General features: G+C 48.2%; 1 protein-coding gene across 5 annotated transcripts; it reads right to left on the bottom strand.

The window, feature by feature from the left end:
* Positions 1-2,066: 2,066 nt before the first annotated feature.
* LOC133509890 (zinc finger protein 135) lies at positions 2,067-15,970 on the bottom strand. 5 transcript variants are annotated; one of them, XM_061837339.1, is made up of 4 exons: positions 15,670-15,970; positions 14,022-14,639; positions 6,827-7,127; positions 2,067-3,291 (listed from the first exon to the last, which is right to left on the bottom strand). In XM_061837339.1, exons 2-4 carry the CDS (start codon positions 14,597-14,599, stop codon positions 2,800-2,802), a joined length of 1,371 nt encoding a protein of 456 aa, XP_061693323.1. In that variant the 5' UTR covers positions 14,600-14,639; positions 15,670-15,970; the 3' UTR covers positions 2,067-2,799. The 5 variants fall into 5 exon arrangements, with proteins under 5 accessions (XP_061693323.1, XP_061693324.1, XP_061693321.1 ...); XM_061837340.1 differs by having other exon boundaries at positions 15,716-15,970; XM_061837337.1 differs by lacking the exon at positions 15,670-15,970 and adding an exon at positions 15,418-15,663.
* Between the last annotated feature and the right edge of the window lie 1,801 nt (positions 15,971-17,771).

Raw genomic sequence — 17,771 nt, 5'->3', positions numbered from 1 at the left:
ACTTCCTTTTTTGTAGCAGCACCAAACCAGACTGTGATGGAGGTACACAGTACTAATTGGATGAGCGCAGTGTAGAACTGTCTCAGCGGCTCTGATGGGAGGCCGTGCTTCCTCGGAAGCCGCAGAAACTCCATCCGCTGCTGGGCCTTGTTCAGGATGGAGTTGATGCTGATCTGCACTTCAGGTCCTGAGAGACTGTAATTCACAGGAACTTGAAGGTCTCGATGAATGACAAGACAGTTGGACAGCTCGAGGGGGAGCTGTGGCGAAGGATGCCTCCTGACGTCCACAATCATCTCTACAACCTTGACCTTGTCCAGCTCCAGGCGCTCCACTTCCACCCAGTCACCGGACTTTGGTGAGGCCGATGAGGGTGAAGTCAACTTCAGAAGTTTGCGGTTTGGTGCGTTGAGGTTCAGTCGTTCGTGGAGAGAGGAGCGCAGCGGAGAGAGAACATAACCTTGGGGGATCCCGGTGCCGGTTGGTGCGTGCGTGCCCCAGCCTCACCTACTGTGTCCCACCCATCAGGAAGGTGTAAATCCGCTGCCAGATGACATGTGAGACGCTGAGCTGGAGAAACTTGAAGGAGAGGAGTTGGGGGGGGGTGAGAGTGTCTTGAATATGGAGCTCTAGCCCACAAACAAGATCCTTTTTCTACTCTTCCTTCTCACGTTTTCTTTATTCATCAACTCCAAAGTACTTTGTCTCCCCCCCCCCCCCCCCCATCTACTCAGAACACTACTGGCACCAGTCAACACATTTCCATCTCTATCCTTCCCATCTGTCCGGACAGTCTGTATAGATTGCGCTCTCTCTCTCTCTCTCTCTGGCACACGTCATCAAACGTCTCCCGTTTGGCCTTTGCCACCTCTACAGTGGCATCTACATGTCTCCTCAGTCCTCTCCAAGTCCCTCATCCTAACCGGATGAATGCTCGTATCGGTTTGGCCACGTTTGAAGCGCTGCATTGAGCCAGGGTCAGGACTGGTTCACAGTTTACGCTGTCTTGTGCCCCCAGAGAGCTGCCTAACCCTGAAATAAATACATCTGATGAACTTGTGAAATATGGACCATTAAGACCCATACTTTAAGAAATATGCCACATCAAAAAATCCTGTTTTAAGACAAGTACTTACTCTATAGGATTGAGTGGATCAAGTCATTTGTGAAAATTATAATGGGGGGGGGGGGATCATTTGGAAAGTACGGTATGGTTATACATTTTCTATCTTTTTTTTTTTTTTTTTTCCCCTCATAATTGAATAACTTTGACAGGCACTTTGCATTTCAAACACTGACAACCGTCCAATCAGACAAATGGCTTACCTGTGACCTTGTCCAGCCAGGTGACGGAGACCAGCGTGGCGTAGACGTTTGCGACGATGCTCACACACCAACTTTTGCTCTCGTTTGTCCTCCTGCTATTTTGTTGAACTGGAGTTGGATGCGCGCACAGTCTGTGGTATTGTGGAGGAAGGGCTTCAATCAACCAGAGACTGATTCCACAATGGCAGCTTTTATTCATAACTCAAGGGAACACTCGGGAATCATAGGTGCAAAACCTCCTGTTGCCGGAAAGTCAGGCCTTCAAAATAAAACCACACTCGGTCCTCAACCATCCCAGCCAGCTTCCTTTCCCAATTTGCGGTATCTTTCGGCAAACTGGTTAGCGTCCCGCCAGCGGCTCTCGGACTCATCGGGATTATACGGTGTGCGGCTCGAGTGACCGACGTAGCCAAGGTGTCGAGAAAGGTGGTCTACGTGCTAAGTTAAAGGCTACAGCTGCAGACCACCACAAACACACCGCACTCGGCTGTCCAACTACAGCAGCTTTGCACGATTGTTCCAAAGGCTCTCATTTACTGCGAGTCGCGCGTTGCTTTTGTGCTGACGGTAACAATCCCAGTGTGGCCGATGAGAGTGCAGCATTGGTAAGACTGCGATGCTTCACAAACACCAGACTGCACGCCCACATGCTGCATTAGCCAATAACCAAACACTAAAATGCAGGGCATCCGCCGGAAGAATCTTTCTTTTTTTCAGATACTTGAGAAAAAGGGCGAGGCCTGTTTTCCAGATTTATTACAAAATGAACACGTCAACTTTTTGTGCTAAATAGCAAACACGACACTGATGCAATACAATATGGAGGCTAAACGTGAACAACAAGCTTTTTTTCCTTTTTCCAAACAAACCTTCACCGAGTAAGTCCCATCAGAATTATCAATTTCAACACGCCGCACGTCTTTTTCTCAACAAACCGACTAATCAACGATTAAGATAAGAAGCCAAATTTTCTCCTCAAACACGAGGAAGCAACAGAACCAGAGTGTGACAATTTTGTCCTTTGCTGCTGACGACGATGAAGGCGGCCTTTCTATGGCAAAAATGAGGGTCTTTGGGTCTGAATGACATTTAAATGCCTTTTATACCTTGCAACCTGACAGCATTGTTCCAAATTCCTAAATACGCCAGTCGCGGCGCGCCCCACGTCATAAACTACAAAGATGGCCGAGCGGTTTCATGCATATCACAATATGGACTCAACAAACAGAACAAGCGGCCAATTGGATCAATCTAGAAAGGGAAGTGAGCGGACATGAGATGAAAACATGGTCGTCGTGTTTCCATTCAAACGTGAAGCCTCCGATTTTAGCCCGGCAAAACAGATGCGTTCCAATGGAACCCGGTCGGTCCGTGCGGCTTCCGCTTTTCTTTTTCGGGTGGGAAACGGCGTGCGGACGGGACGAAGGGGCGAGCTTTCGATGTTGCGTCCCGAGCGGACCCCGCCTCCGGCAGTCAGTCGGAGTCGGACTCGATGGGCGCCGTCTCGTCTAGTATGACCCTCTTGGCGGTGGCGGCGGCCCCTAGGTGCGCCTTCTTGTGGCGTGAGAAACTGGACGAGTGCATGAAGGTCTTGTTGCAGGCGGCGCAAGTGAAGGTCTTGCTCTTGGTCTTTGCTCGCTTGCCGGCAGAGCTGCGGTCCGCCGCCTGGTGGCTCAGCTGATGGCGTGCCAGACTGGAGGTGTGGCTGAAGTGTTTGCCGCAAAGGCGGCAGCCGTGACTCTCCGGAGCGGCGGGGCCGTCGTCATCCTCCTCATCCTCGACCATGTCAAGGGCTCGCTTGGTGCGGCTGCGGCGGCGGCGCCGGTTCTTCTTGCAGAGGGTGTAGAAGTTGGGCTTGTCACGGGAGCACAGCTTGAGGCGGATCTTTAGGTCGGATGAGCTCTCGGCCACGTTCTCCTTGCCGGGTTGCGTGTAGCTGTCCAGAAGCTCCTTCACGTGAGTCACCTGTACGGTTGCAAAGGGAGGGGGGGGGTTCAACATTTCCAGGGGAATTTAGGATGGGTAATCTGGGAAACTTTCCAGCAAAGCCACCAAAATCGAGCAGAAAGCTGGACGTTTTGTCAAGCAGATATCCGCAAAATGCACTGCTACTTTCCTACCATGACCGAGCTCGACACTCAATTTACTTGCATATTCACCCATTGACAGTCCATCCCCCCAAAACATCTCGTTTCATTAAAAAAAAACCAAAAACCACACACACAACAGTGAATTAGATGACTGTAAACATCCTAAGAAAAAAATGAAAAGCTTTCATAAAGCAGAATTTGTCACTGTGGGGACAAGCCAGAAGTCACAAAAGCTGCACGCGGCTTCGTGAGCGACGCCGGAAAGACAGCACGTGATTGTCGGGAACGCCGGCGAATGGTGGCCAGATTGGGTCACTCTAGTGAACCCCGCCTGTCAGTGGCGGGAACACGCTTCATTCGTTTATTGAGATGGCAATTTATCATGTATCGTGCCCAGTTGTGTATAGTGCGCATCAAAAGTCAGTCCCAAAAATCTGGAAAACTCTTTTCCACATGTATACTGTGCACCATTGATTTGCTCCTATCCACACACTCAAAATATGAAGTAGTATTTGTATTTTTGTAGGTTTTTCAAAGAAATAGCCTGCTCTCAAAATTGTATGCGGACATCTCGATGACACGCACTTCAACCTTTAAGGATATATGCACACATTTTGGATGTTATGAATTTCAAATCAAGATTCAGGACTGTCTACTTGTTACAAAAGTAACTGCGTTGGTGGGCAGCCATTTTCATGTCTCACCAGAATTGCTCAAATGGGGTTTAAGTCAAGGCTCTGATTGGCCCATTCAAGAACAGTCGCGGATTGCTCGAAAGCCGCTCCTTCGCTATTTTAACTGCGTGCATCGGTCATTGTCTTGTTGGAAGGTGAACCGTCGGCCCAGTCTTGAGCGCTCTGGAGAAGGTTTTGTTACAGAATATCCATCCTTGTGGGAGGGCGTGTTGGTGGAATTGAGGAGGTCTTTGAAGTATTCTCCCCGCCGACTCACAACATCCCGAGGTGAGGTCAGCAGCGCCCCGTCCCCACTATACACAGTGTTGACTACTTCCCCCTCCTCAGACGCCAGACGGGGGATCAGTACTTCGTCAAAGCCGTCCTGAAGTCGTTCTCCATGGCCTCACCCAACTCCTCCCACGGCGGTTTTTTGACTGAGCGACCACCGAAGCTGCATTCCGCTTGGCCAGCCGATACCTATCAGCTGGCTCGGGAGTCCCACAGGCCAGAAATGCCCGATAGGACTCCTCCAGCTTGACAGCATCCCTCACTCTTGGCGTCCACCAACGTGTTTGTGGGTCGGCACCACGGCAGGCACCGACCACCTTACGGCCACGGCTCCGGTCGGCCGCCTCAGCAATGGAGGCGCGGAAGATCGTCCACTCGGATTCAATGTCCCCCGCCTCCTCTGGGACGTGAGCAAAGTTCTTTCGGAGGTGGGAGCTGAAATTCCTTCTGACAGGGGAATCTTGCCAGCCGTTGCCAGCAGACCCTCACAGTACGTTTGGGCCTGCCACGTCAGACTGGCATCTTCCCCCACCGTCGGACCCAAGTCACCACCAGGTGGTGATCAGTTGACAGCTCCAACCCTCTCTTCACCCGAGTCTCCAAGACACACGGTCGCAAAGTCGATCATCGAATTGCGACCGAGGGTGTCCTTGTCCCAAGTGGACATGTGAACACCTTATGCCTGAACATTGTGTTTGTTATGGACAATCCGCGATGAGCACAGACGTCCAGTAACGGAACACCACTGGAGTTCTGATCTGGAGGGAGGGGGGTCTTCTTCCCAATCACAACCTTTTCGGTCTCAGTGTCATTTCCCATGCGGGCATTGAAGTCCCCCAGCAGAATGACGGAGTCGCTAGAGGGGGCGCTCTCCAGCACTCCGTCTAAGGACTCCAAAAAGGGTGGGTACTCTGCACAGCTGTTTGGTGCATAAGCAAATACAACAGTCGGAAGCCGTCCCCCTACCTGGAGGCTGAAGGAGGCTCCCCTCTCATCCACTGGGGTAAACCCCAACATACAGGCCCCGAGCCGGGGGGTGGCGGTGGGGGGGTCCAATAAGTATACCTGCACCTGCTTGGCGTCTCTCCCCGTGAGCAACTCCTGAGTGGAACAGAGTCCAACCACTCTCAAGAAGAGTGGTGCCAGAGCCCAAATGGTCCCTAGAGGCCAGTCTGACTATATCTCGTCAGAACTTCTCGAACTCGGGCTCCTTCCCTGCCAAAGAGGTGACGTTCCATGTCCCGAGAGCTCGTTTCTCAGGGCTACCATGAATACTTTTCATGATGGAGCTCATTTTACTATCGAGTACACAACCCACATCACCCACTGAAATTACTGCAGGAACTCAAGACTTTAAATTTCAGCAGAAAAAAAGGAAAAAAAAGTTTACATTTTGGATTGTTCTTGGGTCACTGAAGAAACGGCAGTATCATTTCTCAACTGTGAAACTGAAGGCTGCAGTGATTATTGATTATTGCAAGCAAAGTCTACGCATAAATATAGGAAAACTGTGTGCGTGAACCACTTTATATGAATCTAATTGATAGACAAAGAAAGTTGTCATAGACCTTTAATATAACTTAACATACTTTACAGATTGCCTTATACTATAAGGCACAATAAGTGTAGGGCTGTAACGATTCATTGATTAATATTCCTGCAAGCCAATTTAGTCAATCTGTGTTAGGCTATTTGGCCTTCCGAACAAAAAATACATTTCAATTGTTTTAAAAGATAATCAATTAATCGAATAAGTACTAGGAAGAAACGCATTTGCAGACTATATATGGAGATGTGTATGCGATTTATTTGAGAGACACACTTGTACTTCTTTTAACTTGGTGTTATTTTTCAGTCAGCACACAGCTGTTAGTGTCCTCCAACGCTAACTTCTTCCACTAAGCTAAAATCTCTATTTCTCTTCTTCCTCATACTCTGAAATCTCACTATTCTTCTCCGTAGTGCCCCTTAGTGGGTTGACCTAAACTTGCAATGGTAATTAGACTAATAGTTTAAAAGAATTCAATATACAACTCATTAAATATTTAAATATACAAGATGGTTAAACTCCAACTGGGGTGTCAATAAAAGGGGTTAAAGCATGCTCAGGGATGGCCTAAAGAATATGCGTCACGAAAAGGGGCGTTCAGGGTGCTTTCACAATGCAAGAACTTGCAGACACGTTTGTTTTGAACATTTTGAACGGCGTCACTTAAATCGTGGCAAGGAGAGGCGGAGAATAGCTCATGTATGTCAATCATGACTGTATTTGTTCCAGAAAATTTCAGGGGCAATTGAGGCGCTTGTTCTTTGCTTTTGTGAAAATGTCACAAAGATGGTGACCACTCGTGCGCCCGATGAAGAGCCAACGTTGAAATGTGCCAGCAAACATTTAATACCACTGGACAAATTCCAAGTTGGAAAGACTTTGCGAGGCTTCCTCACCTGATGCTTGGAAAGCTGCGTGGATGTGCGAAAGCTCATGTCGCACTGCGGGCAGGCGTAGAACTTGTCTACTCCCGCCACCTGCATCACGGCCACCGCCTGCCTCCGCCGCTTCGGCTTCTTCCCCTTCAGTGAGGAGCGATGGGTCGCGGGGGCGGCGTGGGCCGGAGCGCCGTCCTTGGCCTTTTTGTGAATGAGGCGGTGTCGGGACAGGCTGGAGCTGTGATTGAACTCCTTGCCGCAGATGTTGCAAGGGTGGATCCGCCTCTTGCCGTGCAGACGCAGGTGACTCCCCAGCATCCTGACACAAACACAACCAGGCACATCATGTCGCAAAGGGTCAAGGGAAACCATCTTCCTGCTGCATCCTGCACCAAATGCTGAGTGAGGTGGCAAATTTGTAGTGCAGTGAGCTCGGGTTAGCCAAGGGGTGGGAAAACCTTTTGGTTCATCATAAAATTTGACGGCCAGGGCAACTCACAGCCAGATGCTTCCATATAAAACAAACAAAAAAAAAAAAGCCATTGTAGTACGACTACGTGCTAGTCGTTAACGAAACCTGGTTCCATTCATCCACCCCGGACTCGGCTAACGAATTATCGCTTCAGCAGGACCTGTGACTCCGGTAAGACCAAATGAGGAGGGTTCTACATTCACGTCAACAACAACAACTGGTGTAGAAGCACAGAGACTGTAGCCAGTCACTATTCCCCGGAACTGGAGTAACCGACTACGCAACAGTGGCTGTTCTACCTTCCTCAGGAGTTTACTTGTGTCATGCTAGCAATTGTTTACATTCCACCGGATGCTAGTGCTAGCTCGGCCCTTGGACTGTTACATCACAACTTTAGCCTGCGGGGGAGGCGGCAATATCCAGACGCGGTGCCAATCACTGCTGGGGATTTCAATCAGGTGGAGTTAAAACCAGCAGTTACTAAATTCCGTTCGACAAGACGAGCCAACACACTGGACAAGGTTTACAGTGACAACCTGGGCTACAGTACCAGACCTGCACCATACTCAGAGACTTTGGACCACCATATCACCCCACAATTAATTCCTGCGTATACTTCTTCTTTTCCTTTCGGCTTGTCCCGTTAGGGGTCGCCACAGCGTGTCATCTTTTGCCATCTTAGCCTATCTCCTGCATCTTCCTCTCTAACCCCAACTGCCCTCACCACATCCAAAAAACCTTCTCTTTGGTCTTCCTCTCGCTCTTTTGCCTGGGAGCTCCATCCTCAGCATCCTTCTACCTATATACTCACTCTCTCGCCTCTGAACATGTCCAATCCATCGAAGTCTGCTCTCTCGAATCTTGTCTCCAAAACATCCAGCTTTGGCTGTCCCTCTAATGAGCTCATTTCTAATCCTATCCAACCTGGTCACTCCGAGCGAGAACCTCAACATCTTCATTTCTGCCACCTCCAGTTCAGCTTCCTGTTGTTTCTTCAGTGCCACCGTCTCTAATCCGTACATCATGGCTGGCCTCACCACTGTTTTGTAAACTTTGCCCTTCATCCTAGCAGACACTCTTCTGTCACATAACACACCAGACACCTTTCGCCAGCTGTTCCAACCTGCTTGGACCCGTTTCTTCACTTCCTGACCACACTCTCCATTGCTCTGTATTGTTGACCCCAAGTATTTGAAGTCGTCCACCCTCGCCATCTCTTCTCCCTGTAGCCTCACTCTTCCCCCTCTACTTTTCTCATTCACGCACATATATTCTGTTTTACTTCGGCTAATCTTCATTCCTCTCCTTTCCAGTGCATGTCTCCATCTTTCTAATTGTTCCTCTCCGTGCTCCCTGCTTTCACTGCATATGACAATATCATCTGCGAACATCATGGTCCAAGGGGATTCCAGTCTAACCTCATCTGTCAGCCTATCCATTACCACTGCAAACAGGAAGGGGCTCAGAGCTGATCCCTGATGCAGTCCCACCTCCACCTTAAATTCCTCTGTCACACCTAAGGCACACCTCACCATTGTTCTGCTGCCATCATACATGTCCTGTACTATTTTAACATACTTCTCTGCCACACCAGACTTACGCATGCAGTACCACAGTTCCTCTCTTGGTACTCTGTCATAGGCTTTCTCTAGATCCACAAAGACGCAATGTAGCTCCTTCTGACCTTCTCTGTACTTTTCCACGAGCATCCTCAAGGCAAATAATGCATCTGTGGTACTCTTTCTAGGCATGAAACCATACTGTTGCTCGCAGATACTTACTTCTGTCCTGAGTCTAGCCTCCACTACTCTTTCCCATAACTTCATTGTGTGGCTCATCAACTTTATTCCTCGGTAGTTCCCACAGCTCTGAACATCCCCTTTGTTCTTAAAAATGGGAACTATAACACTTTTCCTCCATTCTTCAGGCATCTTTTCGCCCGCTAGTATTCTGTTGAATAAGTTGGTCAAAAACTCCACAGCCATCTCTCCAAATTGCTTCCATACCTCTACCGGTATGTCATCAGGACCAACTGCCTTTCCATTTTTCATCCTTTGTAGTGCCTTTCTGACTTCCCCCTTAGTAATCATTTCCACTTCCTGGTCCTTCACACTTGCCTCTTCAACTCTTCCTTCTCTCTCATTTTCTTCATTCATCAACTTCTCAAAGTATTCTTTCCATCTGTTTAGCACACTCCTGGCACCAGTCAACACATTTCCATCGCTATCCTTAATCACCTTACCTGCTGCACATCCTTCCCATCTCTATCCCTCTGTCTGGCCAACCTGTAGAGATCCTTTTCTCCTTCTTTCGTGTCCAACCTGGTGTACATGTCTTCGTATGCCTCTTGTTTAGCCTTTGCCACCTCTACCTTTGCCCTACGTCGCATCTCGATGTACTCCTTTCGCCTCTCCTCAGTCCTCTCAGTATCCCACTTCTTCTTCGCTAATCTCTTTCCTTGTATGACTCCCTGTATTTTGGGGTTCCACCACCAAGTCTCCTTCTCCCCTTTCCTACCAGATGACACACCAAGTACTCTCCTGCCTGTCTCTCTGATCACCTTGGCTGTCGTCGTCCAGTCTTCCGGGAGCTTCGGTTGTCCATCGAGAGCCTGTCTCACCTCTTTCCGGAAGGCTGCACAACATTCTTCCTTTTCAGCTTCCACCACATGGTTCTCTGCTCTACCTTTGTCTTCTTAATCTTCCTACCCACCACCAGAATCATCCTACATACTACCATCCTATGCTGTCGAGCTACCACTACTTTACAGTCAGTAACCTCCTTCAGATTACATCGTCTGCATAAAATATAATCTACCTGCGTGGTTCTACCTCCGCTCTTGTAGGTCTCTATATGTTCCTCCCTCTTCTGGAAATAAGTGTTCACTACAGCCATCTCCATCCTTTTTGCAAAGTCCACCACCATCTGCCCTTCAAAGTTCCTTTCCTGGATGCCGTACTTACCCATCACTTCTTCATCGCCCCTGTTTCCTTTACCAATATGTCCATTACAATCTGCACCAATCACAACTCTCTCCCTGTCTGGGATGCTCAGAACTACTTCATCTAGTTCCTTCCAGAATTTCTCTTTCAACTCTAGGTCACATCCTACCTGTGGTGCATAGCCGCTAACCACATTATACATAACACCCTCAATTTCAAATTTTAGTCTCATCACTCGATCTGAAACTCTTTTCACCTCCAAGACATTCTTAGCCAGCTCTTCCTTTAAAATAACCCCTACTCCATTTCTCTTCCCATCTACTCCGTGGTAGAATAATATAAACCCTGCTCCCAAACTTCTAGCCTTACTACCTTTCCACCTGCTCTCTTGGATGCACAGAATATCAACCTTTCTCCTAATCATCATGTCAACCAACTCCTGTGCTTTTCCTGTCATAGTCCCAACATTCAAAGTCCCTACACTCAGTTGTAGGCTCTGTGCATTCCTCTTTTTCTTCTGACGCTGGATCCGGTTTCCTCCTCTTCTTTGTCTTCCTGCGTATACACTCCCCTGCAAGTTCTCTCCCATCATCACAAAGACCATCAGGACATAGCCAAATGGTGCTTCTAAGCAGTTGCAGGACTCTTTCAACAGCACTGATTGGGACATCTTTGAGAGCAAGGACCTGAGTGTATCTACCGACACTGTACTGACTTACATCCAGAACTCTATGCAGATGGTCACAATGGAAAAACGCATCCGGGTCTAGCCCAACCAGACCCTGGATGACCACAGTGGTCAAACTTTGGCCTCAGACTTGGCAGCAAGACTTGCTACAGCGTAGCCTGCGCCAACCTGCAGAAAGACATCAGGAAAGCCAGGCCAGAATTTAGGAGGAGGAGCGATGACCACTTGACAGCAACACCAGCAGCTAAGCGAGATGGCAAACAAACAGTTCACAAATGACAAATCAAAAGTACTAGTAAGTTACTTTTCCGATTATTTGATGTAAAAAGTAACTATGTTAGAAGTTTAGTTACTGAGAGAAGCTGCCAAGTGGTAGGAAGTGGTACTTATCCTCAGTACAAACAAAAGCATGAAATGAACCATACCCATTACTTGGTAAGGTATACCCCACACGTTATAGAACGATGATATCAGTATGAAGCAATAACTTAGTGTAATTGAAGCCACCCTATAGAGCAACTCGGTCCAGACCTGGCATCCCAATGTAGTACACCAATGACCTTAACGTAAACAAGCACACCATTCTCAGTACACTGCTCTACTGACTTAACTGATCCATCCCAATTGTGGTCTGTGAAGGCAAACGTTTGTGTGTGTGTGTGTACGTTAACATGAAAAATGAGTGGCAGAGTGGTATTGGGGGTGTATACATGCACCTACACTTGCGGCCACCTTCGTAATTTTGATGTGAAAAGCGATAGGTGACAAGATTATGCAACTCTTTGAATAGCAAAGCTGTTGACAGGGTTTTGCAGTGTGTTATACCGTCGCACAGTCCGGACTACAAATGAAAATAGAACTTCTCACTTTTCAGTAATTACAGTACTTTTCAGTGAATATTGCAAGTGCAGTGATACAGTCCTTACCCTCCACAACCACACACTTCAGTATGAATAATGAATTCACGACGGACTGCACTTAACATGCCAGTAAAACTTTATTTTAAAAAGTGCGTGAATGGTTAAATGCTCTTGAATAGCTGGACTGTATTTTGTTTGAGCCCCCAGTCACAAATGAGTACTTGGTGAGACACTGATCATTCAAAAGGAATTACTGCTGGTTTGAAGTACTAACCGTATTCTCATCACTTTCCGGGGAAAAGTAATGCATGACTTTGCTCTCAACTCAAGGTAACGCATGACCTTGTTCGCAACTCAGAATGGCAGCATTTTGCCTCACTGTATCGCAGCTGTAGAGCAGTGGCCTCACAGTTGTGAGGACCTAGGTTCAAATCCCGGCCCCGCCTGTGTGCAGTTCGCATGTCGTCCCCGTACCTGCGTGGCTTTTCTCCGGGTGGGCACTCCGGTTTCCTCCCACATCCCAAAAACATGCATTCATCGGAGACACTCGATTGCCTCAAAGTGTGATTGTGAGTGCGACTGTTGTCTGTCTCCATGTGCCCTGCGATTGGCTGGCAACAGTTCAGGTTGTACCCCGCCTCCTGCCCGATGACAGCTGGGATAGGCTCAGGCACTCCCGCGACCCTTGTGAGGATAAGCAGCTAAGGAAATGGATGGATGAGGAATCACTCAAACTTCATTAATAACATCCTTTTCAGACATAAAAATGCGACTGAAATTGCTTCACATGGACTAAACCCCCATTCATCTCACCCCCTAACCCTTGTTCACAATGGCAGACATGCAGGTTAAAAATATAATCCCGTAATTAAACTGAGGCCAAGTACAGAGGATCCGGGTGATGGAACCCCAGTGCACAGGTCGCCACCAAAGTGCCACCGGCGCAGCGGGAGCCGAGGACTTCGTGAGACGCAACCACGGTCACGGACCGATGCGGTGGGTGCCATCTGAGGACGCAGCGAAAATGTCAAACAGTAGGAGCTATGGACTCTAAGATAGGAAACAAACCTAAAATTGGATAGACTGTAAGAATAAATTCATAAGAGCCCGTAAAATCTGAAAGCAGAAAGTCAATATGATTCAAAGGAAATTGGAATTTTCTCAAACAAATGTGGAATGAGCGCTTCAAACACCTCAAAAATCCTTCAGAACAAATAAAACTTGGGAAGAAACAATTTGCTGATGGACGTACATTAGCTCTTCTCCTGCTCTTGTCACCAATCATTTTCCATTTGTGCTCTTTAAGTCAACTTTTTAGGGCAAGTGACGCCATTTGAAAGGTCACATTTACTTTGATGCACCCATTTTATACGCAGATATGGCGGGACCACCCTGAATTGGTCACCAGCTAATTGTAGGACACAGATGGAAAATCGGTTACACTCACATTCACACCCACGGGTAATTTAGATTATTCAACTAACCCACCGGGCACTGTTTCTGTATCGTGGGAAGAAACCGGAGTGTGTGCGTGTACACACGCGCACACGCGCACACGCACACACTACATCCGTGCAAACCTTGGATAACCCCCTCCCTCACAATCTGAGCCCATACAAGATTAGTGATGGATTTTTCTAAGTGAAACTTGTCAGCCAATCGCAAGAGTTCCCCAAATATTGCACAAAACAAAACAGCTGCGAACATGGTGAGAAATACTCCATTTTTACTGGGTGACTTAAGTTCAAACAGTTTTTGGACCAGATTTTCTTCAGGCAACATCATACCAAAAACCTCCTCAAAAAGGCAAATTTCTTTCCATTTCCTTTTTGCTGTAATCCATGGTCCGATTTTCAAAATTCTTGATTCACTACACTCGGGTGGACACGGCCAATCAAACGAGACTCAGCATTTTGATGGATTGTCATTTTCGATCAATCTCGTCACGTTGCTAATAATTGTAGTGATCGTGAGTCGACAGTGATGAACGCTTGCAAAGGCAGTTACCACTTTCACAATCATTCACTCATCACTTGGTCAGAATCGCTCCAAAGGGATTTTGGGGAACTATCGAGGAAGTCCACAACTTGAAGTGGCCAATCCAACCAGACTCAGCATTTTCACAAACTTTTTTTCATTTTTGCTAATATCATCACATTGCTATGATTAGTGCAGGGACCTTCAACTGGATACTTTGCGTGAGGTGGGAGTCACGTGGGGAAAAAAAAAAAAAAAAAAAAAATACACTAACCTGCTGCCCTTGAATGTCATGCCGCAGTGTTGGCAAGCGTATCGCGCGTCCTGGTGCGCGGGCTCCAGGGCACGCTTACCAGACGGCAGCGCGGGCACCGCAGCCATCTTCCCGGCATGCGTCTGCTGGTGACGGTACAGGCTGGAGGCGTGGTTGTAGCACTTGCCGCAGTAGCCGCAGCGGTACTGCCGCCCGTCGGGCTCCGTGTCAGCCCGGTCCGAGTCGGCGTCGCCGTCCGGCTGGGCGCCCCCCACCTCTACCAGGATCTGGTGCTGGTCGTCGTCGTCGTCGTCGGACTCCATCTTGATCTCCACGCTCTGCTCTGTGACTTCGCAGGGATACACCTCCTCATACGGCACAAAGAAAGCCTCGTCCGTCTCCATCTTCAGCTGCTCGCCACCGCTCAGCTCCGACGGCTCATCAGAGTCCTTTTTGACGCAGGAGATGGTGAACTTGGACCCCACCTCGGCCCACTTGACCACATACTCGATGGGCTGCGTGTCCAACTCCACCGTGATGAAGTCGGCGCCCAGAGCATCTGCCTCCGACACCGTCAGCTGTGCCTCAGAGTCCTCCATGGTCAGGTGGCGAGGCCGGCAATCCCAGTGGCTGAAACAACTGAGACAAGGAAATGCCAATCACAGTCGGGAAAAACAGACAATTGATTGGTCACACGTTACTGGCACAACAAGCCGAGGACAGGTCGGCACATGCAGAAACAGGAATTCACCCTTCCTTTCAAAGCTATGGACAAGTTAGACTTTTCACTGCAGCAAACATGAGAGTTTTTCGTCTATATTCAAATGTGTCGCTGGTTGGTTGGTTTGTATTTACTCATCATAAAGCTTCTCGGGATGCAGAGCAGGAAAGGTCCAAATCTCTCTTTTTTTTTTTTTGAAGCGCCGACCTCTAAAAGCTTTCCATCCTGAAAAATGTGTTACCCTCTTTGCGCTCGGAGCCCAAACGACACAATTGTCATCAAGTACTGAAGCGGAGAAGGCTTCTAGGACTCAGTGATCGCCGCCGTGATGTCACCATAAAGCCCCGCCGCGGCGAACAGCGCATCCATTCTTCAAATCGCTCTCATTTCGAACTTATTCGGAGTTATATCGAGCGCCGAACATTCCAGAAACGCGGCCAAATTACCAACAAATGTTTACGTGCGTCGGAAATGTCGTCGTTGTCGCCGTAGCGAGCAGCGAGAGCAAAATGTCTCTTTTGCTAATGAAGTTCCGGGGCTCGGCCGGGCTCGGCGGCAGTGACGAGGACACGGCGGAAGGATTTTTTTTTTTCTTCTTCAATTTCGGCCTCGTGGCGGCTCGTCAAGGGACCGAAAAAGTCTCCGAGCGCAGCGCGCCCATATACTTGAACAAACTTTGTCGTTTTGGGAACTCACCGAGCAGCAAAACGTCAAATGAGAACCTTAAGGTTGCCGGCGGAGACGATCACAATAAACAGGAAGAGGCGGACGTGGACACAAAGCATTGTGGGAAACGATTAAATGGTTCCCAGCAACGGAAGCGCCCCGCCAAAGTAAAAGCATTCTCTCAAGTGGGAAGCATAGTCTCCACACCAATCAATCCTAAGAACACTGTCCAATTTCCAACCGAATAGACGCGATTAGAAACTCAGTAGTGCAAGGGGAGACCTTCGACACGTCCTATTAAGTGGTCCACATGTGCCAATCAGCGTACTTTCTGATTGGTTGGGTGGAGATGGCTCGGCTGTCTTCAAACCGACAGTCAAGTCCCAACCAATTTCACATGAAATAGTTCACACTTTTTTTGGTGTTAATGAAAAAAAAAAAAAATGACACGAGTGAAGTGGCGCATCCGCCTCATTCTCCGGAGGACGTGAACTCAAATGCGGGGTGACCTGGGCGGAGTTCTCCCTGTCCCTGCCTGGTTTAATTTGATCCAGGTACTGCGGTTTCCTCCCACATCCCTAAAAAACAGCGTGGTCGGTGCATTGAAGACACCAAATTTCCCTTGGTGTAAGTGGCTGTTTGTTAATAGGTGCCCTGTGATAGGCTGGTGACCAGTTCTGGGCGTGCCTTGGATCTCACCAGAAGACAGCTGCGATAGGCTCTGGCATGCCCACGATCTAAAACTACTGTAAATTCCCCCGTCAGTGTGATTGTGAACGCCACTGTTTCTATCTAAATAAATGAGCAATCCCAGTCAGGTTGCGACAGCATTTAGCACAGATTAAAGCCAACCCAGTACGAATACATTAGCTGCACAATGTGATGTAAACAAAAGTATCCATCCATCCATCCATCCATCAATCGACCGCTTTTCCGGGTCAGGTCGCGGGGGAAGTAGCTTCAGCAGGGATACCCAGACTTCGCTGTTCCCAGCCACTTCTTCCGGCTCTTCCGGAGGCATCCCGAGGCGTTCCAAAGCCAGCCGAGAGACATAGTCTCTCCAGCGTGTCGTGGGTCGTCCTCGGGGTCTCTTTCCGGTGGGACATGCACGAAGCACCTCACCAGGGAGGCATGTGAATCAGATGCCCCAGCCACCTCATCTTACTCCTCTCGATGCGGAAAAAGTAGCAGCTTGACACTGAGCCCGTCCCGGATGACCGAGGTTCTCACCCGTTCTCTAAGGGAGAGCCCGGACACCCTGTGGTGGAAACTCAAAACTATCCAAAAATATTTACAGTTCTCTATGTCGGTTACATTTTATGTTGTATTTAATGCTAAAATTACTTAATTACACTGGTTCATAAAAACTACGCAATGACATTCAGGATTTCCATGCATCCATCCATTTTCCAACCCACTCATCCTCCCAAGGGTTGCAGGAGTGCTGGAGCCTATTCCAGCTAACATTGGGCAAAAGGCAGACTACACCCTGAGCTGGTCGCATTCTGGACTTCATCTCGTCAAATCCCCCTTTTTTTTTTTTTTCATTCCGTCTAACACAACATATTTACAGATTCAAACACTTTGAGAAATGTGCTGCCAGCAATTAGTGAAGGGCTGGCGATGGAAGAAAGGCCACTCAGGATGGGAGTGCAAAGCCCATGTGTGGATCACGTCTTTTTATTCCCGCTTGATATATATATATATATATATGTATATAAAAAAAAAAAAAACAGTCGAGTTGTGAGGTGACTGAGGCACAGATGATTGAGGCGGCCAGTGTTCCACTTGTTCTTCTCAGTATTTAACATGAATGTTGTAGCAGGGTGGCACTGACTGTCGGAGACAAATCCTTGAGTGTTGTTACCTACTTGGCCAGTAAATCTGATTCTGATGCTCTATGGGGTACACATCCTATCAAAAGTCCTGGAAGGTTGAGACATTAACAACAAATATTTCTTCAAATGTTTTCTCTCTTTATCTCCCTCATTAAACTGATGAAAAAATATTAGCAACCCATCATTGAGGTCTACATTTAACTTATTGGCCACTAAGGCCTGGGTCGGGGGGGGGGGGGGTCCCCAAATGTAATCTTCCAAGTTTCCCCCCAATACGCCAATCATCCAAGCTCAGCTGTCAATCATGACTGACACAGTAGCCCCGTGTTACGTTTTGGTCTGTCCACGCGATCCCGTTACTTGACATAACCTCCGCGGCAGACATTTACTCCTCTCGGTCCCTCGACAGAGTTCTGAACATCATTGAGGACACTGCACAAATGAGTGTTTGAGCTCTTGTCATCTGGAAGCAAAAAAAAAAAAAAAAAAAGGTGCCGATGCGCAAAACCATCACCACCTTGAGCTCTCATTTTTCCTCTAGCCGGG

This window comes from Syngnathoides biaculeatus, chromosome 12 (assembly GCF_019802595.1).
Source record: "Syngnathoides biaculeatus isolate LvHL_M chromosome 12, ASM1980259v1, whole genome shotgun sequence".
Taxonomy (NCBI): domain Eukaryota; kingdom Metazoa; phylum Chordata; class Actinopteri; order Syngnathiformes; family Syngnathidae; genus Syngnathoides; species Syngnathoides biaculeatus.
The sequence above is the reverse complement of the archived record's forward strand: the minus strand, read 5'-3'. Positions and strand labels throughout refer to the sequence as shown.

What these genes read in the sequence shown, in the direction of transcription:
- LOC133509890 (XM_061837336.1), bottom strand. Translation starts at nt 15,000, where the DNA reads ATGACAATTGTGTCGTTTGGGCTCCGAGCGCAAAGAGG. An exon ending in ATGACATTCAAGGGCAGCAG is followed by an intron (nt 7,128 to 14,021) that starts GTTAGTGTATTT and finishes TGTTTGTGTCAG; the next exon opens with GATGCTGGGGAGTCACCTGC. An exon ending in CGCAGCTTTCCAAGCATCAG is followed by an intron (nt 3,292 to 6,826) that starts GTGAGGAAGCCT and finishes GCAACCGTACAG; the next exon opens with GTGACTCACGTGAAGGAGCT.